This window comes from Loxodonta africana, chromosome 13 (genome assembly GCF_030014295.1).
Source record: "Loxodonta africana isolate mLoxAfr1 chromosome 13, mLoxAfr1.hap2, whole genome shotgun sequence".
In the NCBI taxonomy this organism is placed as follows: domain Eukaryota; kingdom Metazoa; phylum Chordata; class Mammalia; order Proboscidea; family Elephantidae; genus Loxodonta; species Loxodonta africana.
This window is the reverse complement of record NC_087354.1, coordinates 32191882-32219312: the sequence shown is the minus strand read 5'-3', so window position 1 is coordinate 32219312 and position 27431 is coordinate 32191882. Positions and strand designations below refer to the sequence as shown.

Sequence of the window (27431 nt, the reverse complement as noted above, 5' to 3'; positions counted from 1 at the left end):
GTATGGAGACCTGGTGGCACAGAGGTTAAGAACTCGGCTGCTAACCAAAAAGTCAGCAGTTCGAATCTACCAGCCACTCCTTGGAAACCCTATGGGGCAGTTATACTCTGTCCTATGAGTCAGAATTGACTTGACAGCAATGGATTATGGGTTAATATTATTGTTCTGAGTATTTCTGTTTAGATTTTATATACCTCCATTAAAACAGTGGACATCACATTCTACATGTAATAAGTATTCTGTTTGCTTTACTTAACATCACAATGTAAGTCTTTTTCCAAGTTATTACGCGCACTCCATAAATACTTTAAAGGCTGCATTGTATTCTATAGTGTTCATATCCTAGTTTACTTAGCCATTCTCCTAATCATTAATTTTTCTTTTTCTTTTTTGTATTTTTACCTTTTATAAAAATTCTTGTGGTGGACATTTTTATGTAGAAATAATTTTTCTTCCGGTATTTGAGATTATTTCTTTAACGTCCCAGAAGACAATTACTAAATTAAAGAGTGTGAAAACTGTTAAGGTTCCTGATGCAGGTTACCAGCTTTGCTCTCCAGAAAGGTATGGCCAGTTTACATTCCAACCAGCTACATATGAGAGTGTTCACTTCACTTAACCAGCCTTGGGTATAATTTTTCTATCTTTAAGTATGTGTTGACTGGAATGGCAAAATGGCATTTTATCTTTGTTACTTATAAGAATGAAAGTTTTCCAAATGTTTGTGCACAGTTAACATTATGTCATTGTTAGGTGCTGTTGAGTTGATTTCGACTCATATCGACCCAATGTACAGAGTAGAACTGCACTATATATTTTCTTGGCTGTAATCTGTATGGGAGCAGATTACCAAGTCTTTCTCCTACGGAGCCTCTGGGTAGGTTCAAACCGTCAGCCTTTTAGTTACCAGCCAGGTGCTTAACCATTGTGCAACCAGGGCTCCTTACAGTTAATATTATACATGAAAGCAATTCTTTTGTGAATTGTCCTTGCACAGTAACCTACTGAGGTGTTAAATTTTTACAATTAATTTGTACAATTTGTTTAATAATAATTGCCAGGGACTCCTCCCATTATTTTGCCTTTTGAGTTATTTTTATATACAGAAGCCTTTTGTTAGTCAAATGTGATTTTCTTTTGTAACGTTTTTTTGCCTTTTTAAAACTTGTACAGCCCATCCTCCTGTAGAGTGCAGACCTTGCTTTACAGAGAGTTCAAAGCCAAGCCACAACTGAGCTGCTCAAATAACATTTAAAAATTGCGAATGAGTAGAACTTAGTGTAATGACCACCTACTGCAATGACCTTCTCAGAAGCTCATTTTTATTTCTCTTTTTGTATTCTCGGACCCAGGATATTCACTATTAACTGTCTAGGAAAGATCCCTCTTGTGCAAAGGTGCTGCCCAGGGCTTCCAGAACTACAATGGAGGAGGAACCTGGGGAGAAACCTGGTCTGGATTGGTCCACTGCTCCCAGGGACTTCCAATTTTATCACATGGATCTGTATGACTCTGAAGACAGATTGCAGATCTTCCCAGAAGGAAACACTAGAATGAGAAGAGAAGTAGTTCAAGCTGAAATGACCAAGGAGCCAAGAGCAGCAGCAAAAGGTAGGGCTCAAAGAGATCTTCAAGAGGAGGTGGATGAACTTGCTCATTTATATGGACTTGAAGATGATCACGAGTTAGGAGATGAGTTTGTTGGTGAAAACACACTCAGGGCGGGTGTTTCAGAATACCCTCCTTACGTGATGAAGAGGAGAGAGTCAGCGAGGGAGCAGAGAGACTGGCGATTTGGTGGAGAGGCAACCGAGGCCGAGGACCTGAGCTTTGGAGGGTGGGGCTCGAGAGGCCAGTGCCAGGACTTGAGGGAAGCCTATAGGTACACACGTGGCCGGTCCAGTGAAGAGTATGAATGCTATGTCATCCCAGAGGAGGAGGATGAGGAAGAAGCTCCTGACATCTTTTGTGTCACTTGCAAAACTCCAATAAGAGCTTGTGAGAAGGTTTTGGATGAACACAAGGGACATGAGGTGACTCCACTCGATAAAGCACTGGAAAACGCCAAGGTAAATAGGCCTCCTTAGTTCTTCCTCTTGATAATACATTTGTATCTCAATTATATCATCAGGGGATAAATTTAATATACTTTCTATAAAAAAGAGAGACAAAACATCGAATTAAATACTTCTTGTGATCCTCTGTTTGATAGGATGAAATTCACAAAAACATGTTCAAATTGGAAAGGCAGATTATTGAGATGGAAAATTTTGCAAGTCATTTGGAGGAGGTTTTCATCACTGTGGAGGTAAGAGTATGCTTAATTACCTTGTCATCCACACGTTGCTGCCATCATTGGCTGAGTCGACAGCTATTTCTGTTATAGGTTGTTGTTGTTAGGTGCCATCAAGTCAATTTTTGACTCATGGTGACCCCGTGTGACTGAGTAAAACTGCCCCATGGGGTTTTCTTGGCTGTGATCTTTACAGAACCAGATCACCAGTTCTTTCTTCCCTGGAGCCAGTGGGTGGTTTTGAACTGCCAACCTTTCAGTTAGCAGTCAAGTGCTTAACCATTGCTCCAGCAGGGCTCCTTTGTTATAGGTTAGAGAATCTATTTTCTTAGAACATGAGGTATCACCGGTGGGGAGCTTTTCCTGACTGCCCCATACCCACACCCCTTCTTCTGGCCTCCCATAGCACTTTGGGCATATACCTCATGGAACAAATTACCTGTTAATATTCCCTACTGAACTACGAACTCTCAGAAGTTGGAGGCTGGGTCTTCTTTGTCTTTATATCCCTAGTCCTACTACAGAGTATGTTTTCAGGATAGGCATTTTATATGTTTGTTGAATGGATAATGCTGAAATTTTCCAATCACGATCCTTCACCTTCATTAGCATCTTTCTCCTCATGCTCCTTACACGCAAATCACCAATTGCACGTGGCTTAGACCCCTATTCTAACAAAGATGATTTTAAGATGGCGTTATCAAGCAGAAGCCCCTCATTTGAACTTAGGCAGTAAAGAGGCAAATGGCTTTCTTTTATCTCATTTTTTTTTGTGCTAATACCTCAATCACTGAGAGAACCCCTTGGATGCTATTTGATGCTACCGGCTTGTGTAGCTGGAGATATTGGGGTTCCATGTCGTTTCCCTGTTCTCAGGGTTAATTCTAGGCTGTTGGAGATACTTGCAGTATTCACTACATGAAGTTATGTGTGGACCATCAAGCAGTTTTCAGTTGTTTTAATAGCCAATGTACCCAATTCTGCCTGTTAATGCCACTCAAACACAAACATATTTTTAGCTGTGTATGGACTTTAAAAGATAAGTTTACATGTTATCTTTGCCTATTTAGGAATTTCCAGACTTCCCTGAGAGATCAGTAAGAAATTTAAGAATCTAGGGTCAGAATTCCCATCCTTTGAAGGCCCCTCTCCATTGCAACCCTAACATGGGAAAGAATGTGAGCTCTTGAGTCAAGGGACAAAGTTTCAAAACTTAACTACTGAGACAGAAGCTGCTGCTCTGTCACTTATGCCCACTGGTCATTATTTGAGTCCCTGGAGCTACACAGAACAAGATGAGTCCCTTTTTCATGGACCAGCTTGGACAAAGCACTGCAAGACACCCATCCTGTCTTTGATAAGTGTTACTTATTTTTCATAAAATTAATAAGTTTCTGTGCCTGTCACCAAACATGTCAGAGTTCCCTGGTATGTCTTAGGAAGTATGTCACATACCACTATGATACCAGAACTCAGTCTAGCCTTCCAGATGAAAAAGAGCAGGGCTGAGAGCCATAGGACTCCCCTTTCCACTCCTTTCCTGTGATGCTGTACTTCTATTAATGTAGCCTCAGATTGTATCAACAGAAGCACCTCACATAGATTAACTAAGCCCCAGGACCCTTTTCCAGGAATCTAGATCTTTGTTACCCCTGATACTAAAAGGGAGAGAGCTATTACACTGTGGAAGGCACAGAGAAGGCACAGCCCTTTCCCCTCCAAGGACAAAACTCCTTACACTCTGCTCTGTCAGAGCACAGATTGGAGTAAAGTGTCTTCACCATCAGGAAGGACTCTGAGGTCATCCTTTCATTTTCAACAATGGAAGGTCATCTATTGCTTTTCCTTCTTTTCCACCATTCTATCAAGTCTTATGCATATAACAGGTGCTCAGTAAATACTCCTTGAATGATTGATACAACTCCCTTCTTTGGAAATGCCCTTGTCATTTGATGAGGATGATATCAGTCAGAACCTACAGTGCTTTCCTGGGCTTCCAAGCTGAGTAATAGGGAGTCAGGATGCTCTAATTAATATTTCTCACCCACTGTGCTCCAGGATTAAGTATTGTCACAACCCTTCCTCAGCCATCCTGCATTTTCTCATCTATTAGGTAGACCCACCTGGCAATGACCCTTATTCCCTTTTGCCTTTATCTCTTCCCTGGTTGATGAGGGTCTGTGTGATCCTGGTGTTTGTATGATCCAAGCATCAGGGAACAGAGGTGAGCAACATGAAATGTCAAGGGCTCAGAAAAAAGATGGGACAAACATTTCTGATGGCAGGCTGACTCTTCACTGATAATCTCCCTGGTCCATTGTTGTGTTGATGGGAGGTGGTTAACCTGGAAGAGGATTGCCAAATGCTGCCAGGAAAGAAAGCAGGACTTCATGTTAACCGCAGAGTACTAGGCTGAAGACTCCTGTGTCCTAGCTCCCTCAGGGTCTACCCCAGCATCCTGAAGGGAGATGATAAGGCTGAGGGGCTAAAACAGCCCTGGACAGATGCACTTTCTAATGACTGTGGCTGACACACCACATGCACAGAAATGATGACTGAGGTCAACTGTCTTGCAGGAGAATTTTGGAAGACAAGAACAAAACTTTGAGTCACATTACAATGAAATCTTAGAAACACTTGCTCAAAAATATGAAGAAAAAATACAAGCTCTGGGGGAGAAAAAGAAAGAGAAGCTGCAAGCCTTGTATGGTCAGCTGGTCAGCTGTGGAGAAAATCTTGAAACCTGTAAAGAACTGATGGAAACGGTAGAGGAGATGTGTCATGAGGAGAAGGTCGATTTCATAAAGGTCAGTAATGAAATGCAAAGAAAAGAAATGAAATAATGAACTGGAATGACAGTTAGGGCTGGGGTAGGCTAGGTTGTCCTCTTCCCACCTGGTGGTGTCAGAACTGATGTTGACAGTCAGCATCCATTTGATTCCTTTGGATGTTCATGATGGTGAAGTTGTCACCCTCTCTCTCAGCATAGCTACACCGTGAGTGGCAGAGAAGGCTCACAAGTTGCTGACCCATTCCCTCTACCGTTGCTGAGGTAACAGCAGAGTCTTTGCCCCTCTGTTCTGGTTACCCACAGACCTGTCCCCTCATCCTAGAGCTGAGCAAAGACAGCGTCCTGAGAGTTTTCTGGCCACCTCGGATAGCCCTTTAGAGCTCTGAGGAGAAAGTTGTCCAGGCTAAAAAGGCACATCAAATTTCCCAGATACAAGTGTGTTGTTGTTGTCATTAGCTGCCATCAAGTTGGCCCCCATTATGGCAACCCCATGCACAACGGAATTGGACCATTGTGATCCATAGAGTTTTCACTCACTGATTTTCAGACATAGATTGCCAGCCCTTTCTTCCCAGTTTGTCTTAGTCTGGAAGCTCCACTGAATCCTGTTCAGCATCATAGCAACACACAAGCCTCCACTGACAGGCAGGTGGTGGCTGCACTTGAGGTGCCTTGGCCGGGAATCAGACCCCGGACTCCCACATAGAAGGTCAGAATTCTACCACTGAACGACTACTGTCCTCTAGCTAAAAATGTACAAGCTCTAAGTCTTACTTCATAAACTCAGAAATGCATAAAATGCATTAATTTTCTCAAAATCACAAAGCCCTTTCGCAGCTGGCTGTGGGAGTTTCAGTCTCAGAACGGGAGTCCCCTTTCTTCACAAGGTCCCACAGGAATATGGGGGCAGATGTGGTGTCAGGACGTGGGGGAGGGACCCGAAACTTCCATATTTCTGTGGCTGTCAAGTGTGGCCCCTCATTCTTCATACCTCAAAGTCCAGCAGCCTCTCCTTCCTGCCGTGCCTGGGGGGAAGGACCCATGACTAAAGCAGGAAAGAGATTTGGCACCGTTAGAGCCATACATGCCTTTTGAACCAGGTTCCACTGTAGATCAACGACATAATCCAGGATGAGGAAAAAGTAATATACATAAAGATGTTCTTCTCACCATTATTTATAATGGCGAAAAATGGAAAACAACCAAAATATCCAACAATGAAGGAACAGCTAAGTAAATGATGGAGTTTCCACTCATTGCACTGTTATGCAGTCTTTCCCGTTGATGGTCCAGAAGACCATTTGTCCTGTGGAAAGAGCTTACAAAATGTTGACGGGAAAAAGCAGCAGATATAAACTATGTGGCTGCAAGTGCAATCACATAAAATATGGAAGAAAATGCACAGGTGATGAGATATGGCTGATTACTTCAGGCTGGTTTTTTTCTTTTCCTTTAATTCTAAGTTTTAAAAACATCCTTATATTACTATCTAGTTTGAGAAAGAAATTTATTTCCAAAGACAATTTAACATGTTCTCCTTTTCTGTTCCTTTTAGGATGCAGTGATTATGGCTGACAGGTAATACTTTTGTTCTGACATGTATTTTATTTTCCACCTCTAGATATCCAGATTTGCTATATGATTTCCAGCCATAAAGGTCAGCTGTTCAAATCCACCAGCTGCTCCTTGGAAACCCTATAGGGTCACTAGGAGTTGGAACTGACTCGACGGCAATGGATTTGGTTTCAATGGATTTATATGATTACAGTTTCAGCTTTTGTGTCTGACCTTAAGAATAAAATAGTACTGGCTTTGGAGTGGAGGCTTCTTAGATGGTGTGGGTTCATGAGGAGCCTCTAGTCTCAAATGTCAAAACCTCAAGGCTGGAAGAGAGTGTATGGTGAGGCCCAGCCGCAAGCCTAAGGTCAGATCTCCTCTGCAAGTCACTTGTTTGACCTCGGAGGGAACTGAATCTGGAGAGGCTGTGACTGCCCAGACTGTTGGGGCCAGAGAAAGCACACATGTTTTTAGAGTCAGTCAGACAGGAGTTCAAATCTTGCTACCACTATGACATTGGACAAGTCAACTCCTTATCTACAAACAGGGATAGTTTTGCAATCAGTAAATAAGACAATGTTTGTAAAGCAACATGAACATAGAAGGTCAAAGATACAAGGGTTAAGAGATGGGTTTTGGCAAAAGGCAGACTTGGTTTCAACTCTGCCTTTGCCCCTTGCAAACCCTCTGACTGCTGGGAAGCAGGTCCATGGAGACCCAGAGCCCTGTGCCACAGTCAGCAATTTCACAGCACTTGGCCATGCGAAAAGGAAGCCCCATAGAGTCTGAGCCTTAGCATGTGCCCTCTGAATGGCTTGGGGCCTGGGGTGGCGTGGGCATGGAATTTTCCATGGTCGGCACTTCAAGGATCTTCCAGAGGGTGTGGATCTGGATTCCATGGTCAGGAACCCCTCAGACACACCCCTGTCTCTGCTCCTTCCCCTGAAAGGCACAAACCAACCCCACCCACCCCTACTGATGACCTTTTAGGTCAGTCACCAAAGCAGATGGTAGAAGGCAGCCAACAACATGTTAAAATAAAGAAAACAGTTCAGCAAAGAGGCCCTCTTCCTTTATTCCTAGTGACCCAGCACTACAGACATACTCTAAGGAGAATGCCCCTCCATTCTTGTGAATCTGTCTTTTTATACCAACAGACTTGGGAAATTTCTGAAAACAAAAACAGACGTGGAACTTTCTACCCAGCCTGACTTTGAAGACCAGAACTTGGACTTCTCAGACGTGGAGCAGCTGATGGATTCCATTAACATCATCCCAGGTGCATAGCTTACATCCAAACCAAACCAACTGCCTTCAAGTTGACTCCAAGTCATGCAAACCCCATGTGTATCAGAGTAGAACTGTGCTCCGTAAGGTTTTCAATGGCTGATTTTTTCAGAGGTGCCTATGGGTAGATTTGAACCTCCAATCTTTCGGTTAGCAGCTAAATGTGTTATCTGTTTGCACCACCCAGGGATTCCACCCCTGTACATACTTCATGGCAATTTCAGATTTTTGTAAGCTCTAAGTAAAAAACTTCAAAGGCTAAAGAAATCATAAAGATTTAGAAACAGGTACTTTTTTCCCTGTAATTGTGTGTTTTTATTTTTATGTTTTGTAAGGGTTAGAACAGAGGCCATCTCCCAGAGGTAAGTGTCCACTTTCACTGTTTTAGGGCCTCAGTATTTGGCCCCAGGTACCATTAAAATGTGTTCCATTTGCAGCCCTCTCAGCTTCATAAGCACCTGCCTTCCTGCTGAATTTACACCAAGCAAGCAGCCAAATTTTTTTTCTTAAGTGTAATATTTATGTTCCTCCTGGAGAGAGGCAGGCTGATGTGTGAGAGTTTCAAAGTTGAGGTACCTAACTCCTATCAGAATGCTAGGCCCAGGACTGAGCCTTGATTCCATCTTAGCTTTTACTTATTTCCCCTGTAACCCTTAAACCATTAGTCAGACTTAAGTATAAAACAAAGGTAAATTTTTTTCTCTGTGGTTAAACTAATGATGTGGAAAGAATGTTCCTGAGGGAGGGTCTTGACACAAGACCCTTATCAGGAACCCCCTCAGCAGCCATCAGAAAATGTTTTAAGATAATTACCTTATGACCACGCTGTAAAACCCCCCTTAGTCATATATTTAAAGGAATCAATCCAAATAGCCCACATTCAATGTTTCCAACCAATCACTGTCAAGTCCCCCTACCCCCACCCCACTCCGAGTTGTCCCTCCTCCTTTTGGTTACCCAATCTCACAACTTCCAGTCAGATGTTGTATTTTATTTCATAAATATTCCTCTGTGTCTCTACCATTTTAGAGTGTTTGGTGAGATCAGACATGTCCCCCGTTCAACTGTTTTGAATCTTCAATAATCTCCTTTAACAGAGTATAATTTCTTACTTGTTGACACTGATCACATGCTTTTTGGTCACCTAGGAAGCTGTTTAGTATATAGAGCTGGGTGAGAATCCCAGTTCTGCCATTTTTAACTCTGTGACATTGAACAATTTACCTAACCTCTCTGAGCCTTGGTTTCCTCACCTGTAAAATGGACATTATAATGCCTCATGGGGACATGGTGAGACTTAAATGAAGAAATATATGTACAACACATCACACAGTAGTAGGTAACTGTTTAAAATATTACTGTGATTACTTATTTCTTACAATAGTACTAGAATTCAGACTTCTTTATTCACTTTCCCTTCCTTATCAACACCCAACAATGTGATTGTAAACAATGTTGTGTATATCATTTCAATTTTTTCCTTTGCCTATATTTTTAAAATAAAAATGGGATCATGCTGGTTTTAATCTGCTTAATGAATCATGCTGTTTTATAATGTGCTTTTTTTTCAGCAATTATAATGAATATTTTCTCAAAAAGGTAAATTCTTCTCTAATATCATCTTAATGACTATATAAGAATTATATTACATGGAAGTACCTTAATTTGTTTATATTAGTCCTAAATTATTGTTGAAACATTCATTTCTAGATTTTTCATCATTACAAACCATCCTTAATAAATCTTTGGGGCCACTCTTAGACTCATTGGGTCAAAGGAAGATTTTACGGAGCTATGATGCCCATTGGATGGTCCTTTTCCCCTGTTAGGATAGTTCTCTACCACTTGTCTGTCAGTTTGTCGTACTGTGGTGGCTTATGTGTTGCTATGATGCTGAAAGCTATGCCACCAGTATTTCAAATACCGACAGGGTCACCCATGGTGGACAGGTTTCAGCAGAGCTTCCAGATTAAGACAGATTAAGAAGGACCTGGCAGCCTACTTCTGAAAAAATTGGCCAGTAAAAACCTTATGAATAGCAAGGGAGCATTGTCTGATATACTGCCTGAAGATAAGCCCCTCAGGTTGGAAGGCACTCCAAATATGACTGGGGAAGAGCTGCCTCCTCAAAGTAGAGCCAGCCTTAATGACGTACATGGGGTAAAGCTTTCAGGACTTTCATCTCCTGATTTGGCACAACTCAAAATGAGAAGAAACAGCTGCAAATATTCATTAATAATTGGAATGTGTAATGTACCGAGTATGAATCTAGGAAAATTGGAAGTCATCAAAAATGGGATGGAATGTATAACATTGATATACTAGGGGTTAGGGAGCTGAAATGGAATGGTATTGGCCATTTTGAATCGGAGATTCATATGGTCTACTATGCCAGGAATAACACATCAAAGAAGAATGGCATGGCATTCATCATTAAAAAGAATGTTTCAAGATCTATCCTGAAGTACAACACTGTCAGTGATAGGATAATATCCACATGCCTACAAGGAAGACCAGTTAATATGGCTATTATTCAAATTTACTTACCAACCACTAATGCCAAAGATGAAGATAATGAAGATTTTTACCAACTTAAGCAGTCTGAAATTGATCGAACATGCAATCAGGATCCATTGATAATTACTGGTGATTGGAACAATAAAATTGGAAACAAAGAAGGATCAGTAGTTGGAAAGTATGGCCTTGGTGATAGAAAGGATGACAGAGATCACATGATAGAATTTTGCAAGACCAATGACTTATTCATTGCAAATACTTGTTTTCACAACAGAAACAGTAACTATACATGTGGACCTATCAGATGGGGTACACAGAAATCAAATTGACTATGTCTGTGGAAACAGACAATGGAAAAGCTCGATATCTTCAGTCAGAAAAGGCCAGCGGCCAACTGCAGAACAGACAATTAATTGCTCATTTGCAAGTTCAAGTTGAAGCTGAAGAAAATTAGAACAAATTCACGAGAGTCAAAATATGATTGTGAGTATATCCCATCGGAATTTGGAGACTATCTCAAGAATAGTTTTGACACATTGAACACTAATTACCAAAGACCAGATGAGTTGTGGAATGACATCAAGGACATCATACATGAAGAAAGCAAAAGGTCAGTAAAAAGACAGGAAAGAAAGAAAAGACCGAAACGGATGTCAGAAGAGACTCTGAAACTTGCTCTTGAATGTAAAGTAGCTAAAGCGAACAGAAGCAATGACGAAGTAAAAGAGCTGAACAGAAGATTTCCAAGGGTAGCTTGAGAAGACAAAGTAAAGTATTATCATGAAATATGCAAAGACCTGGAGTTAGAAAACCAAACGTGAAGAACACACTCAGCATTTCCCAAGCTGAAAGAACTGAAGAGAAAATTCAAGCCTGGAGTTGCATTTTCGAAGAATTCTACGGGCAAAACATTGAACAATACAGGAAGCATCAAAAGAAGATGGAAGGAATATACAATCACTGTACCAAAAAGAAATTGGTCAATATTCAACCATTTCAGGAGGTAGCATATGATCAAGAACGAATGGTATTGAAGGAAGAAGTTCAAGCTGCACTGAAGGCAATGGTGAGAAACAAGGCTCGAGGAATTGACAGAATACCAATTGAGATGTTTCAACAGACAGATGTAGCACTGGAGGTGCTCACTCGCCTATGCTAAGAAATTTGGAAGACAGCTACCTGGACAAATGACTGGAAGAGATCCATATTTGTGCCCATTCCAAAGAAAAGTTATTGAACAGAATGCAGAAATTATTGAATAATATCATTAATATCACTCCTAAGTAAAATTTTGCTGAAGATAATTAACAGTTGCAGTAGTACATAGACAGGGAACTGTCAGAAAGTCAAGCCAAACTCAGAAGAGGATGTGGAATGAGGGATATCATTGCTGATGTCAGATGGATCTTGGCTGAAAGCAGAGAATACCAGAAAAATGTTTACCTGTATATTATTGACTATGCAAAGGCATTCAGCTGTGTGAATGATAACAAATTATGGATAACATTGCGAAGAAGGGAAATTACAGAACACTTTTTTGTGCTCTTGCAGAACTGATACATAGACCAAGAGGCAGTCATTTGAACAGAACAAGGGGATACTCTGTGGTTTAAAATCCGGAGAGATGTGTGTCCAAGTTGTATCCTTTCACCATACTTACTCAATCTGTATGCTGAGCAAATAATCCAAGAAGTTGGACTCTGTGAAGAACAGGACATCTGGAATGGAGGAAGACTTGTTAACAACCTGCGATATGCAGATGACACAACCTTGCTTGCTGAAAGTGAAGAGGACTTGAAGCACTTACTGATGAAGATCAAAGACCACAGCCTTCAGTATGCATTATACGTCAATATAAAGAAAACAAAAATCCTCACAACTGGACCAATAAGCAACATCACGATAAATGGAGAAAAGCCTGATGTTGTAAAGGATTTCATTTTACTTGGATCCATAATCAGCACCCAGGGAAGTCAAGAAATCAAAGCACATATTGCATTGGGCAGATCTGCTGCAAAAGACGTCTTTGAAGTGTTGAAAAGCAAAGGTGTCACCTTGAAGACTAAGGTGTGCCTGACCCAAGACATGGTATTTTCAGTTGTTTCATATGCATGTGAAAGCTGGACATTGAATAAGGCAGACCAAAAGAAGAACTGATGCCTTTGAATTATGGTGTTGGTGAAGAATACTGAATACAGCATGGACTGCCAAAAGAATGAACAAGTATTTCTTGGAAGAAGTACAGCCAGAATGCTCCTTGGAAGTGAGGGTGGCAAGACTTTGTCTCATGTACTTTGGACATATTATCAGGACGGAGCAGTCCCTGGAAAAGCGCATCATGCTTGGTAAGGTAGAGGGTCAGTGAAAAAGAGGAGGACCCTCAAAAAGATGGATTGACACAGTGGCTGCAAATGGGCTCAAGCATAACGATTGTCAGGATGGTGCAGGACCAGGCAGTATTTCGTTCTGTTATAAATAGGGTCACTATGAGTTGGAACCAACTAGATGGCACCTAACAACAACAACAAAGATAATTCTGCCAAAATAATCAGGTCTGGTCATTTGGAGACCTCTTTCATAGCCACCACCTGTCTGTAAGTGGAGGCTTGCATTTTGCTATGATGTTGAACAGGTTTCAGAGATTTCAGACTAACACAGATGAGGAAGAGAGGCCCAGAAATCTACTTCTGAAAATTAGCCAGTGAAAACCCTATGGATCACAATGGTTTGATCCTATTGTGCACGGGGCTGCCATGAGTGGGGGCCTACTTGGCAGCAGCTAACAATAATCATTTGGAAGGAAAAGCATTATCAATCACATCAGTCCTTGAGAGACACTGACAGTTATTCTTCACCTCCTTGTGTCCAGACCCCTTGTGGACCCCCTCCCTCCTGCTTGCATCAGTTGCCTCCTGAGGTGTCTAACAACTCCCAGAGCCATCCCTCCCCTTGCACTCATCTTTTGGCGACAAGACTGTATAGAAGGGCATCTTCCATGCATCTAAAATTTGTCTTGTGGGGATATCAATTCTCTGTCTTCCTTTCTCATGTCATGGCCTTCTAGCCTGTCTTAGTCTGGGTTCTCTAATCTGTTGCCGTCAAGTCAATTCCAACTCATACTGACCCTATAGGACAGAGCAGAACTGCCCCATAGGGTTTCCAAGGAACAGCTGGTAGGTTTGAACTGCTGACCTTTTGGTTAGCAGCTCTTAACCACTGCCCCACCAGGGCTCCATGGGTTCTCTAGAGGAGCAAAAACAGTGAAGCATATGTAAATACATAGAGAAATTTACTCGAAGGAAATGGCTCACACAGTTGTGGGGGCTGGCAAGTTCCAAATTTGTGGGTCAGTGACAAGTTGATGACCTCTGCTGGCTCAGGTGTTTGCAGGAGTTGATGAACCCAAAATCTGTAGGTCAGGCAGCAGGCCAGAGACTTCTGCAGACTTATGTCCCAAGAACCAGAGGTCAGGCAATGAGAAGAGTATGGAGTCAAGAAAGACAGCGAGTTTTGCCAGAACATTCATTTGTATACTGCGGGCAGGCCACACCCCCAAGGAAACACCCCCTTCAACTGATTGGCTGCTCACATCCGATGATCACAAAATGTAAAGTGATTACATAGTGTCTGCCAAACCACTGGGAATTATAGCCTAGCCATGTTAACAACATTAACCATCACACGGCTCCTGACCAGAAACGAAAGGACTGAACACAGCAAAGGGAATTCCTTTAAGTTTAAGCTGTGCTCTTACTTGAACTGATTGAATTCAAGCTTTGATACTAAAGATATTCTTAAAAGCCTGGGATGGAGGGAGGTGTTTCCATGAGAAGAGAATTGTGGAGGAAAAACACTCCTTGATTTTCTTCTTGATTGTGTGTGTGTCTGTGTGGGGGTGGGGAAGGCCAAGGTATTAATCTACAGAGAAGAAAAAAATAAACTTGATAGACTCTGAAGAAGTTGGTTCTGAAAAGCACAATTGGCCAATCCCGACGTTCTCTCATTGTAACGTGGAAGATGGTTGCTGGGCAGCTCTGCCAGTAGAAGCAGGGTGTCCTTGTTGAAGGCTTCTTGCCCTTTGGCCACACCAGTACTGGGGGCAGTAGTGCTGTAGTCCTCATCATACTGTCTGTTCAGTTGGCATAGAAGGGCCAGAAAAGCCACGACCCGGGGCAGGACTGACAGACTACCACTGTCACTGCCCACTCTTCCCTGAGGGTTCGTAGATTTGTCAGAGCAGGAATGGATTACTGGTCATTCCTTGCAGGCTCATGGTTGGAAGGTTTTGCCTTCCCTTCCCTGTCCACTCTGGGCGGGCTACCTCTTCCATGCCCAAAGGCCACAAATGGGAAGTGGCAAGTGGTCCTGTGGAAGGGCCTGCTCATCCCATACTTCTACTTAAGGCTTCTCATTTGTTTCTAGTTTTTCCCCTCCTTTTCCTTTTCTAGCTCCTTCTGCACCAGTGATAAACCCACAGGCCCCAAACTCAGCCACAGGCTCCTCAGTCCGAGTGTGCTGGAGCTTATACTCTGATGACACTGTGGAGAGCTACCAGCTGTCCTGCCGGCCAGTGCGAGACGGCTCGCCCCAGGAGGACCAGGCAGGTGAGGCTCTGCCAGAACGCACTCCCGCTCACAGACACCTGGGCCCTACCTTCCTGGCAGTTGGGAAAATGAAGGTGGGCTGGATCTGCAAACCCAGCTCCATGGAGCTGTTGTGATCTGGGAATCACAAGGAGTTCTGTTTGGCCCAAGGGTGGGATGCAGCCAGGTAAATAGCAGTGGCAGAAAGGGCTGGAAGGGGAGTTGTGGCTTGACTGGGGGGTGGGGGTGGGGGCCAGGTGGGCATGAGGCCAGGCTAAGGGCTTTGGAATGTATCTACAGGCCAGCAGGTCAGAGTTGTGCTTGGGATGGGTATCTCGCCACGCAGTGTACAGGAAGGACTGGGGATGCCCCTTGTTGAGGAGGGCCAGCTGGGCTGGCAGGGCTCGAGCAGTCCCTGGCTGTGAGTTTCAGCAGCTCCAGCATGATCTTCTCAGAGCAATCCCGTGTTACAGGAGCAAGTAGAGGGCTGGTCTGCAGACCCCCATGAAGGATGAGGGGCCTCTGCTGCCTGGAAGATGTGCTGATGACCAGATCCACATTCCCAGATCACAACAGCTCCTGGGAATGGTCTCTGGCCACCATTCCAGACAGCCCCTGGACCATCATCTTCCCAGGGAATGGGGCTGGTTGGTGTGGGGCTAGTGGTGGGGTAACCCTCCCCAACCCCAATAATCAAGAAACCATTCTCCTGTTGAGAAACACAAGGGCCCCAGCTGAGCATCTGAAGGGACCAGGGGATCAGGACCAGCCTAGCAGGACCTGTGCTGTGTGTATGGAGTCAGGCTGGAAAGGGACTTATAGATCTCCATTTTATGGATGAAGAAACTGAGGCCAGAGAGAAATGAGCTGTCCACGGGAACACAGTGAGTTATGGCAGCACCAGGACAAAAATGCTGCCTTCAGGCTCCCTGCCCAGAGCGCTGCTCATCGAACCAGGCCTTGCAGGCAGAGGATTCTGAATACTGGGAGGTGAGGGCAGAGTTTCTTCCCAGGGACCAGGAAGTACAGGGAATCCTTGAGAAAAGTCAGGGTGAGTTTAAGGCATGATGAGGAAGGGTGGAAGTGATCAGAGTAAGGAATAAAGAAAGCACAGGGGGCAGAGGGAGAGCTTTGGAAAAGGAGGTTGGACCACCTGGAGCAAAGGAGAATGAAGAACACCAAAGACATATGGTAAAGATGAGCCCTAGACAGAAAGGGCCACATAAACCAGAGACTCCATCAGCCTGAGACCAGAAGAGTTAGCTGGTGCCTGGCTAACACCGATCACTGCTCTGACAGGGAACACAAAAGAGAATCCCTGATGGAGCAGGAGAACAGTGAGATGCAGATCTCAAATTCTCATAAAAAGACCAGGCTTAATGGTCTGACTGAGACTAGGGAGATCCTGGAGGTCACAGTCCCTGGACCCTTTGTTAACCCAAGATTGGAACCACTCCCAAAGCCAACTCTCCAGACGGGTTGGACTGGACTATAAGATAGATAATGATACTGGTGAGGAGTGAGCTTCTTGGTTCAAGGAGACACATGAGACTATTTGGGCGACTCCTGTCTGGAGGCGAGAAGAGAAGGCAGAGGGGGACAGAAGCTGATTGAATAGACGCGGGGAATAGAGGGTGGAGAGGAGGATTGTGCTGTCTCGTTAGGGGGAGAGCAGCTAGGAGTACATAGCAAGGTGTGTATAAGTTTTTGTATGAGAGACTGACTTGATTTGTAAACTTTCACTTAAAGCACAATAAATTAAAAAAAAAAAGGAGGTTGGGGACCAAGAATCAGATATGATTCATCATAGCTTTTGCCACGAATCAACCCTGCTGGCACCTCTGCAGATACACAGAAGCCATTGTGTTGGGGTTATGTCGTGACAATTTATGAAGATCTTTTAAATGTTATAAGGAACTGATACCAGAGGGTGGATTGATGCGTTATCACTGCCTTTTAAGAGTCTGGGTGGTTTGGGCTTGTATCAGCTGGCTTTTGCTGCATAAGAACAACAGTCTGCATAACAACATTCCCAGACACACAATTTAGTAGCTTGAAATGGCTAATATTTATTTCTCACACTTCTTTGGGTTGGCTGGATAGTTTTTCTGGTCTGGGCCACCTTGGTTGGGGCTGGATGCCCTAGGATGGCCCTACTTACCTATCTGGGGCCTCAGCTGGGATGGCTGGGGTGACGTGGATGACTGAGGGTTCCCTCCATGTGGTCTCTCATCCTCCAGGAGGCTGGCTTGGCCCTGTTCACAGGGTAAAACAACAACAAAAATAGTTGCCATCAAGTCCAACTAATAGTGACCCCACGTGTGTCAGAGTAGAACTGTGCTCCATAAAGTTTTCAGTGGCTGGTTTTTCAGAGGCAGATTACCAGGCGTTTCTTCCAACGAGCCTCTAGATGGGCTCCAACATCTAATCTTTTGATCAGAAGCCGAGTGTTTAACCATTTGTACCATCCAGACAGCCATGTTCACATGGTAGTGGAAGTGTTCCCAGCAGCAAGAGGTCAAGCCTGTATGTGCTACATTTTCCCAGCCTCTGTTTGCATCACACTTACTATCATCCCATTGGCCAAAGCAAGTCACATGACTAAGCCTGGTCTCAAGGGACAACCAGCAAGCTTGCACCTGTTAATGTAAGGAGTAGAAAAGTCACATGCGGTGGGGTGTGCACCCAGGAATGGGAGGAATGTGTGGCCATTTTTGTAAGTGGATTCAGCGTATTGAATTTGGAGCCATTCCGCCTATTTTTAGGATTGAATTCTTGTCTTTTTTTTTTTTTTTCCAGCATTTACAGTGACTGTCAAAGAAACATATTGCTCAGTGACAAACCTTGTGCCAAATACCCAGTATGAATTCTGGGTCACAGCTCAGAACAGGGCTGGCACCAGCCCTGCCAGCGAGTGTGCCATGTACATGACAGGTAATGGGCCTTCATCACGGGGACAAAGGAGTTGCACGCTTCTAGACATGGCAGGGGTCTTAAATTCATTTGGAAGGGGAGGAATAGTAGTGTGTTTCTTTTTTTTAATTTAATAAAACTAATCTGCATGCCTGTTGTCTTAGTTTCTTAGTGCTGCTGTAACAGAAATACTACAAGGGTGGTGGCTTTAAAGAACAGAAACTCATTTTCTCATAGTTCTGAAGGCTGAAAGCCCAATCAGGGTCTCAGCTGTAGTAATTTCCTCCTTGTCAGTAGCTCCAGAGTTCCTTGGTTCCTTGGTGATCCTCACGTGGTATCTGCTTCCCCCTTGTATACGCGGGCTTCTGTGTCTAATCTGTTCTTTTTATGACTCAGAAGTGATTAGATTTAGAACCCACCATAGACTGGTAGGAGCCCTGGTTGTGCAGTGGTTAAGCATTCGGCTGTTCACCAAAAAGCCAGCAGTTTGAATCCACCAGCTGCTCCTTGGAGACACTATGGGGCAGTTCTACTCTGTCCTATGGGGTCGTTACCAGTCGGAAGCAAGTCGATAACAACAGGTTTCTTCTAGACCGGTATGGCCTCATTAATGTAACAAAAACCCTATTTCCGAACAGAATTACATCCATAGGTCCAGAGGTTAGGATTCCAACACGAATTTTAGGAGAACACAATTCAATCCATAACACCTGACATGGCAGAGATATTTTCTCATGGTTGGTCTCAAAATATCAAAGATGCTGCTCTCAGTCACACTTTCATTTGAACCTTGCAACTGGTCTCCAAGGACCCGTGGTGGTGCAATGGTTAAGCGCTCAGCTGCTAACCAAAAGGTCAGCAGTTCGAACTCACCAGCCACTTCAAGGAAGATGTGGCAGTCTGCTTCCATAAAGATTAAAATTACAGCCTAGGAAATCCTATGGGGCGGTTCTACTCTGTCCTATTATAGGGTTGCTATGAGTCAGAATCAACTCGATGACACACAACAGCAAACAATCTCCACTCCAGGAATATCTGAAAGGCAGTCCCTGGTTTGCTTTTTTATTGCACTGAATCTTTTTTGTCCAGAAGCAGATGTTTGTCCTTGGCTCTGAACAAATGGCTGGAAACGCACAGGTGGCTGCTCATCTCTCCCTTTCTCCCCCATTTAGCACCTTCTCCTCCCATCATAAAAATCAAGGAGATAAGGAGCTGTGAAGAGGCTGCACTGATTTGCTGGGAATCTGGGAACCTGAATCCTGTGGACTCGTACACAGTGGAGCTGACCCAAGCAGAAACACCAGAAGCCTCAGGAGTCACTGAGTGAGTCACAAGGGCCATTTGCTGGACGTCAGAGGCCTCAGCACCTGACACAGTAACAGGGCTTAGGAAAGGTATGGCATCTAAAGGGAAGGTCAGAATTTGTGATACAGCCCTAGTCAACCTAATTTTAGGTTGCTTAGTTTTCGTGAGAAGTAGCTGGAGTGCTATTCTTGAAGGTGAGTGAAAATGAGTGAATGAATAAAAGTTTAAACCTCAAGTTCGTTTTTTTTTTTTTTTTAACCCAACTAAAGTTTACCATTCATTAACAAGTATCGAGCGCCTATGTGGGGCCAGGTCCTGTGCCAGCACTGGTGAGCTAGGCAATCAAATTCTCTGCCTTTATGGAGCAGACAGTTGAGTGGGAAAAACAAATGAAAAACAAGAAGAAAACAAAGGCATAAATGCTGAAGACTTCTCTGTCTCGCAGAACTGAAATAGTTGGCAATCACAAGAATATCATCTTTGGCAATTCTGGGTGTGTATAAGGTCCCTGGGTGGTGGAAACAGTTTGTACTCTACTGCTATCTTAAAAATTGGTGGTTTGAACCTACCCAGTTGTACCACAGAAGAAAGGCCTGGTGATTTACTTCTGTTAAGATTACAGCCAAGAAGACCCTCTGGGGCAGTTTTAGTCTATGACACATGGGATCACCATAAGTCAGAATCTACTTTCCACAGCAACAGGTTTCATTTCTGTATAGGACCATTTGAATAAATTGGAGTATTCCCAAGAAGAATAGGGGGCCACAGGATTCACAGCAGTGGGCTTCTGTAAAATGGGCTGCCTGGCCCTTTCAGCTCTGATCAGAGTCATTTATCCATAGACATGTACTGAGGGCCTGGTGTGGGCTCAGCACTGTACTAAGGTAAGGGTACTCAGCCCCTGCCCTCGGAGCGGTTATGATCCTAACAGACAGATGGGGACACACTAGATTCTACCGCATGCATGCCTCCACTGACGAAGCGGTCAACACATTCTGGGTGCTGCAGAAACCAGGATGAGGATCTTGGGAGGGGAGATAGGCACAAACCCAAGGAGTAACAACGAAGTGAGAAAAGTGAGAGGGAACACCCAGGAGTCGAAGCTTGGTTTGGCTGTGCTGCTATGGGTCAGAGGGCAGGGGGCACAAAAGTGAGTTAAAAATTCCAGCTTCAAACGAGATGCCTGGACTGCTCAGACTGAGTCCAGCTGCTCGGACTGCACCAGCTGCATGGTGACTGCGGCTCTGCTTCCTTACCCAGGTCTGTCGTGGGCATCCCCACCTGCGAGTCCCTGGTGCAGCTGCAGCCCAGGCAGAGCTACACGATCTACGTGAGAGCCCTCAACGTGGGAGGCCCCAGTGCGAGGAGCAAGCCTGCTGTAGTCCATACCACAGGTCTGTGCCCTGGGCCACACAGCCAGTGCTGCTATGACTCCATTGGAAACAGATGAGTATGCATAGATATGGAAACATGGCAAGGCAGGGCTGGATGGAGCGCAGGGGCCATCGATGCCCTGGGGTCCCATATCACAGATGGGGAGACTGAAGGTCCAAGTCACAAAGCAAGTTAGTGGCTAAGCAAGTATTAGAACTCAAGGCTCCTTGCTTCCAGGCTGTTGGGTTTCTTTCTCCACACCCCTCAGGTAGACTAAACGCTTGTCACACTGGACCTGGATGGCCTAGCCACTTCATATCTCACACAGGTTGAACATCACCCCTGGGATGGGGTCTTTATGAAATTCCCAGGAAGAGCCATTGGCCTTTGCTCACCTCCCTGTTCCTGCTGTCAACACAAGCATCTCCCCACCCACAGGCCCAACTTAGACCTGTCTGGCCCTAGTAGGAGTCCCTGGGTGGCAAAAGTGGTTAAGTGTTCAACTACTAACAAAAAGGCTGGTGATTCGAACCCAGCGAGAGGCGTCTCAGAAGAAAGTCCTGCTGATCAGCCTCTGAAAGGCCACAGCCTTGAAACCCATGGAGCACAGTTATAGTTTGTATACATGGGGTTGCCATGAGTTCGAATCAACTAGATGACAGTTGGTTTGATTTGTTTGGTGGGTGTCCACATCCCCAATTCTAGCTCCTTCCCCCTTCTCACTGGTCATCGGCATGTCATAGAACTGTCACATCTCATGTCTCAGTCTTGAGTCAGCAGAGACATGGCTAGAAACATTCTGCACGTTTCCTGTTCTCCCAGCACTGCTGTGGCTCCAGGGTCTGAGGTTTGTCAGGGCGTGCTGAAGGCAGGTAGTGCTTCCCACACCTCACTGAACAAATCCAGCTCAGGCTGACTGGGTAAGGAGCAGAAGCAGTGAGTCTGGCCCCAGAGTTTAGGAGACAATATTCCCTTGACTGGGATCTTTCACTGAGGAACATTGTGTCAGTTTGTCTTCTTTTCTGATGCCAGGAATTTGGCAGAAAAGGTATCTATTGTCCCCACTTCACAGATTGGAAGAACCAAGTTAAATGGCCATGGAAGGTCCCAGAGTCAGTAGGGGTTAGCACTGGGATTAGGACTCAGGTTTTTCTTTGATATTATATTGGGGGCTTCCTTTGGCTGGCTGGCACCTCTAATTTCCTGTGCTGACTTGGTGTTTTGAAATGTCAAATTCTGGCTGTCTCAATAAAAGAAAACAGAGAGAAAAAGGTATAGCCAGCTCTCGATTATTCAGACTTCTGTGGATTAGTTTGTTCAAATAATTTTTTTAAGAATTTAATAATGAAAAAAACAGGAATGAACATGAATCAGCAAAACCATTATCCATCCAAAAATGGTTCTTGTTTGGGACTAGAGAACACGCAGTAAGGGCCACACCTTGTGTTGGTTGCAAGGTGGGGAGTACCTCCCCCCTGCCAGTTGGATTGGTAACAAATCAAATTTCCAGCAGCATCAAGTTGTGCAGTTGTGAGCAGCTTGATGGAAATTCTGTGAACTAGCGTTTCAGCGAATGAGAAGTGATAAAATGGGAGGTCTCCTATTCTAATACAAACTTGAGAAAAGAAGAGCCTGGCTAAAAGGTGATAATGAATTATATGTTCCGAAATAAGGAGCGCTGGTGGCTCAGTGGTTAAGTGCTAGGCTGCTAACCAAAAGGTTGGTGGTTCGAACCCACCAGCCACTCTGCAGGAGAAAGATGTGGCAATCTGTTCCTGTAAAGATTACAGCCTTGAAACCCTATGGGGCAATTCTACTCTGTCCTATAGGGTGGCAATGAGTCGGAATGGACTCTACAGCAATGTTTTGGGTTTTTTTTTCCCCTCCAGGTACCGTGCTAAGTAAGCAGTCTACAAGTCTTATTCAATCTTCACAATTACTCTTGGAAACATCTATGATTATTCCCATTTTGTAGATGAGGAAACAGAAGCTCAAGGTGTTTAAGAAATCAGCTGGCAAATGATAGAACTCAAATTTGAACCTCAAACCCCTCTGATTCCAGAGGCTGTGCTCTTGAATACTATGCTATAAATGCCTACACATGGACAAGAGTTTTTGTAACCTACCTGCTAAGGGAGATAGAAATCAAGGGAATTCTTATCAATTTGACAGGGATTAGCAAAATTCAACTTTCAATTAGGGCAACGGGAGAAAAGGAAAGAAATCATAACCCAAAAAAACCCATTGCCATCCAATTGATTCTGACTAATAGCGACCCTACAGAACTGACGCATAGGGTTTCCAAGGCTTTAATCTTTAGGAAGTCGACTGCTACATCTTCCTCCCACAGAGTGGCTGGTGGGCTCGAACCGTCAAACTTTCAGTTAACAACTGAGCACTTAACCACTGTGCTACCAGGACTCCCATAGCACAGTACTAGGCACATAATAAGTACTCAATTTATGTTAACTGTCATCATTATTAATATGGTTGTTATTATTATGCAAAGTCCAGGTTTACGTGTAGCATACAGGAAGATAAGCTAGCAAGTGTAGTAAAACCCTCCGCCCACAAGGAGGGCGAAGGCTGAGAAAGAAGTGAAATGATTGGCTAGGGATCTGCTGCGTACTTCCTTCCCTCACAGGCAGCTACTTTCACCTAAACAAGGACACCTGCCATCCCTGGCTGACCATTTCTGAAGATGGATACACAGTTGTACGAAGCGAAAGGAAAGCCGCAGCAAGGGAACAGCTACCCAGCAACACCCAGTTTACCAGGTACTGTGGACGTCTCAAATGTACACTGTCATTCAGGTAAAATCAGTTTAGGGCAGATAAAGGGAACAAACTGAAAGGAAAAAAAAAAAAAAAAAAACCATTGCGATTGAGTCGATTCCGACTCATAGCGACCCTATAGGACGGAGTAGAGCTGCCTCATAGAGTTTCCGAGGAGCGTCTGATGGATTTGAACAGCTGACCTTTTGGTTGGCAGCCATAGCTCTTAACTACCGAGCCCCCACAGATCCAAAGGGAACAAGGAATTCCAGAAATGAATGAGAAGATAGGGGCTTAGCGGGGAGGGGAGCGAGAGGGGGCGTGCAGAAGACATCTGGCTGGTGCAGGCAGAGGGGTGCTTTGTGGCGTGTCCAGAGGATAAGCACTCGGCTGCCAGAGGCGTGGGAGTCTGAGAGGTCATGAAGTGATGAGATTGGCTTCTCGCTGTCAGGGGTGGAAGAACAGAAGCAAGGACCAGAGCTCCCAATGCCTGTCTCAGTGCTCTTTCTCCTAGGCTGTCATGTTTTATAACAAGACTCTTTGTGAAAACCTGGCAATGGAGTGAGCCCATACCAATGTTGGTAGTTAAAGCCACCACTGTGCTGGTGTGTGAACCTGAGGGAGGAATGGCCCACCAAAGATGCAGGGCTGTCTAGCTATTGTTAGGACCTGACAATCAATGTTGAAATGATTGATGTATACCTTACTTCTTTCCAAAGACTTTTAAGAGACTTAGAATACAGTGCAAATATACAATATTAAACTAGAAAAAGCAATGGAAGAAAAAGAACACAGGCATTAACGTCAAGGGCTAGTTCATTTTCCAGGGTGCACAGTAAAAGTAGTGTTCAGCTTCCTGGTAGCCAGGGCAAAAAGGCTTCTTGGTAGGTTGATGTTAGAGTGAGAGGATTATCTAAGAAAAGGGCTCTCCTATGGAGGCCGGAAGTACCACTTATGGAAAATCAGTTCAGCCCTCCTGCCTGGATCACGGACTGCCCCCTCCACTGGCTCCTCCTCTGACCCTGGCTTCTTGCTGGCCTTTTTACTGCACATGTGTTAAATGCTTACTATATATATTTTTTTATATATAAGTGTTGGAGCGCTGGTGGCACAGTGGTTAAGGGCTTGGCTGCTAAGCAAAATGTCGGCAGTTCAAATCCACCACCTGCACCTTCGAAAGCCTACGGGGCAGCTCTATTGTCCTTTAGGGTCACTATGAGTCAAAATTGACTCAATGGTAACAGGTTTGAGTTTTTGATTCATATGTAAGTGTTAGGGTGAGGTTGCAGGACTCTACAGGCTACAGTGGAAAACAGCTTTCTCCTTTCTCGCCTCTGCCCACTCAACCCAGAGTCGACAGGGAGGAGGAGGCATGAATGGCAATACAGGTCTTACATGATTGGCACGAATGCAGATGTTTAAAGCTGACTCTTTTTCTTACGCACCCCTTTGTGGGCTCCTTAGAAATTCCCCTACTGGGCCCCTCTGGCTGCAACTGTTAACACAGACAGTCCCTCTCCCTCTGTGGCCCCTCACAACCCATCAGCCTCTACATCCAGCACTGCACCTCCCACCACTTTCTGCCAAGGTCTCCTGGACCCTCACAGGAAGCAGTCTTGGACAGGATCCCCTCAAAACAACATTGGGACAGCACCCCGATGGTGGGTTCCATTCACAGCTGGTCTCTGGAAAACATACACCTTTGACCCAAAAACCTCTCCTAATGTCACTCTTTCCTTGTGTGAATAAGAATTTCTCTGGGACAACTCAGCCTCAGGTACCTTCCACTTCAACCTTGAGATGTTGCACTAAAAGTTGCAAAACCAGGTTTTGGCCACCTCCTTTGCAAGTCCTGCTTAGGTGGTCTAGTATCTCACCTTGAAATATGGGAGTACTTACCACCTATTGTTTTGTTCTTGGCTTTTTGGTGTTCAGCTGAGCTGAGTTAGAGAGTCCCATTTTAATGTCCCATTACCAGTATATCTGTTGCCCTGTGAAACGCTGTGCTGTGTGTGGGGGTAGAGAGATGAAGATACAGTCCCTACCCACTTGAGGCTCATATAGACAAGGGAGGGAGACACATGTAAAAGATATACATATAAAAGAGATGGACAGGGCACTGTAGGAACCTCAAGGAGGAAGGCTTCTTGGAGAGGCAACAAGGCAGATAGGCATTCCAGGCAGAGAGAACAGCATCTACCAAAGAAGGGCTCCAGAAAGATCACGTTTGGAGAGCTACGGGAAGTTTAACCCATCTGTAGTATAGGGTCCATAATAGGAAGAGGGGGAAGATGAAGCAGGAAAGATGGATAAGGTCCAGTGAAAAAAGTTTGGATTTTATCCTTTAAACCTGTTGCCATCAAATTGATTCTGACTCATAGCAACCCTATAGGACAGAGTGGAACTGCCCACAGGGTTTCCAAGGAGTGCCTGGTGGATTCAAACTGCTGACCTTTTGGTTAGCAGCCATAGCTCTTGATCACTGTACTACCTGGCCTCCTTTAGTGTGATGGTAATTACTGGAGGAGTAAAGCAGGAGAATGACATAATCAGATTTAAGTTTCAGAAAGATGGTGAAGTGTGAGCTGCAGAGGGAGGGAGAGAGGCAGATGAGAAGCAAGGAGACCAGGGAGGAGGATATGGAGGCCTTGACTAAACCAGCAGTAGTGTGGATGAGAAGAGCAAATGGATGCAAGAAATATTTAGGACATAAAACCAAGAAGGCGAGGTGGCCAACTAGTTATGGGACAAGAGGGAGAAGGATGAGTTGGGACTATATCATATTTACAAAGTGCTTACCAAGTGCTAGATGAAGGCTCTATACGGATTGTCTAATTTACTCCTCACAACAGCCCCATGAAGTTGATACTATTATCAGCCCCATTTGTCAGATGAGAAAACCGAGGCACAGAGAGGTGAAGTAACTTGCCCAAAGACATACAGATACTAAGGGTTACAGCTGGGATTAAACTAGAACTTGAGTTTATAACCGCTACATTATTCCTTAGTTTTCTGCCTTGGGTTACTGGATTACTGATCTATGATATCAGTCAATTAACCAAAATGGGGAAAACATAAGCAAGAGTATGTACCTCTCCCCCTACACCCCAATCACAAACTGGTAGGTAAGAGGTGGTAATGTAATGATTTCAGTATCGGACATTCTAGATTTGAAACAACTGGTAGAAATGTGGTGCTTGGAATAGAGATGGCCTCATTTTATAGATGAGAAAACTGAGATGGAGGAGCTAACATGCAACAAGTTATACAACTACCTGATACAAGGGATTCAGACTTACCTCTGTCTCCCTGACTCCAGAGCTCTGTGTGTCCCACTGCACCACATAGCCTCCCCTTTATTTTAAAATGTAAAATACAACTATGGCTCAGAGTCTTCTCATCAACCCTTGTGGTGGTCCAGCTGGGTCACTGTGAAGCCCAGTTGGTTGGGCCAGAGCAGGGTCTGAGTATTGCTCAGAGCAGGATTTTCTGAGACCCTCAAAGACTCTTCCCAGACTTGTACCATAGTCAGGAATGCTACTGAGACTTAAGACCTTTCAGGGACTATAACCATGGACAGTTCCTGGAGGACAGGGAAGAAACGTCCTTGTCAAAGCTTTGCTTTGGTATTGAGAAGTCAGGGGTTTTGAAAGTAGAGAGAATATTTTGATGACAGCTGAACAAATCTTTCTAGGGATTTTAGGGGCTACCTAAACTCTAATATAGGAGGCTCTTGAAGAAGACAGAACCTTCACTTTGGTGATACTGACATGATCTGGTCTCCAATGAAAACCTTCCTCGGTAGAGGGATTTATTGTTACAGAACAAAATATAACTATGACCTTTGTAAGTATAACTGCTCCCCGTTGAACCACGAAGTTAGGTTTTGATGACTTGTGAGTAAGGAATTTGCTCTTTTGCTCTTTTTGGGTCTGCCTCTGGAATCTGAGTGCTTGTCCTCTGCCTGGAGTCATCCCTAATATAAACGTTACTTCAGAGACCCTCCATGCTAGCTCTGTACCATTAGCAAGGGCTGG

At 44.3% G+C, this 27431-nt stretch overlaps 1 protein-coding gene across 1 annotated transcript in view; it reads left to right on the top strand.

Moving 5' to 3' along the window:
* The first annotated feature begins 328 nt into the window (after positions 1–328).
* The window catches only part of FSD2 (fibronectin type III and SPRY domain containing 2), a 30438-nt gene continuing 3335 nt past the window's right edge, over positions 329–27431 (top strand). Inside the window, exons 1-10 of the mRNA XM_003413763.4 lie at positions 329–2069; positions 2213–2308; positions 4870–5100; positions 6640–6662; positions 7799–7920; positions 14894–15049; positions 17828–17962; positions 19114–19264; positions 20507–20640; positions 23265–23397. Of these exons, the coding sequence (XP_003413811.1) occupies positions 1425–2069; positions 2213–2308; positions 4870–5100; positions 6640–6662; positions 7799–7920; positions 14894–15049; positions 17828–17962; positions 19114–19264; positions 20507–20640; positions 23265–23397 (1826 nt within the window). The 5' untranslated portion in view covers positions 329–1424. The remainder of the gene's footprint in view (positions 2070–2212; positions 2309–4869; positions 5101–6639; positions 6663–7798; positions 7921–14893; positions 15050–17827; positions 17963–19113; positions 19265–20506; positions 20641–23264; positions 23398–27431) is intronic.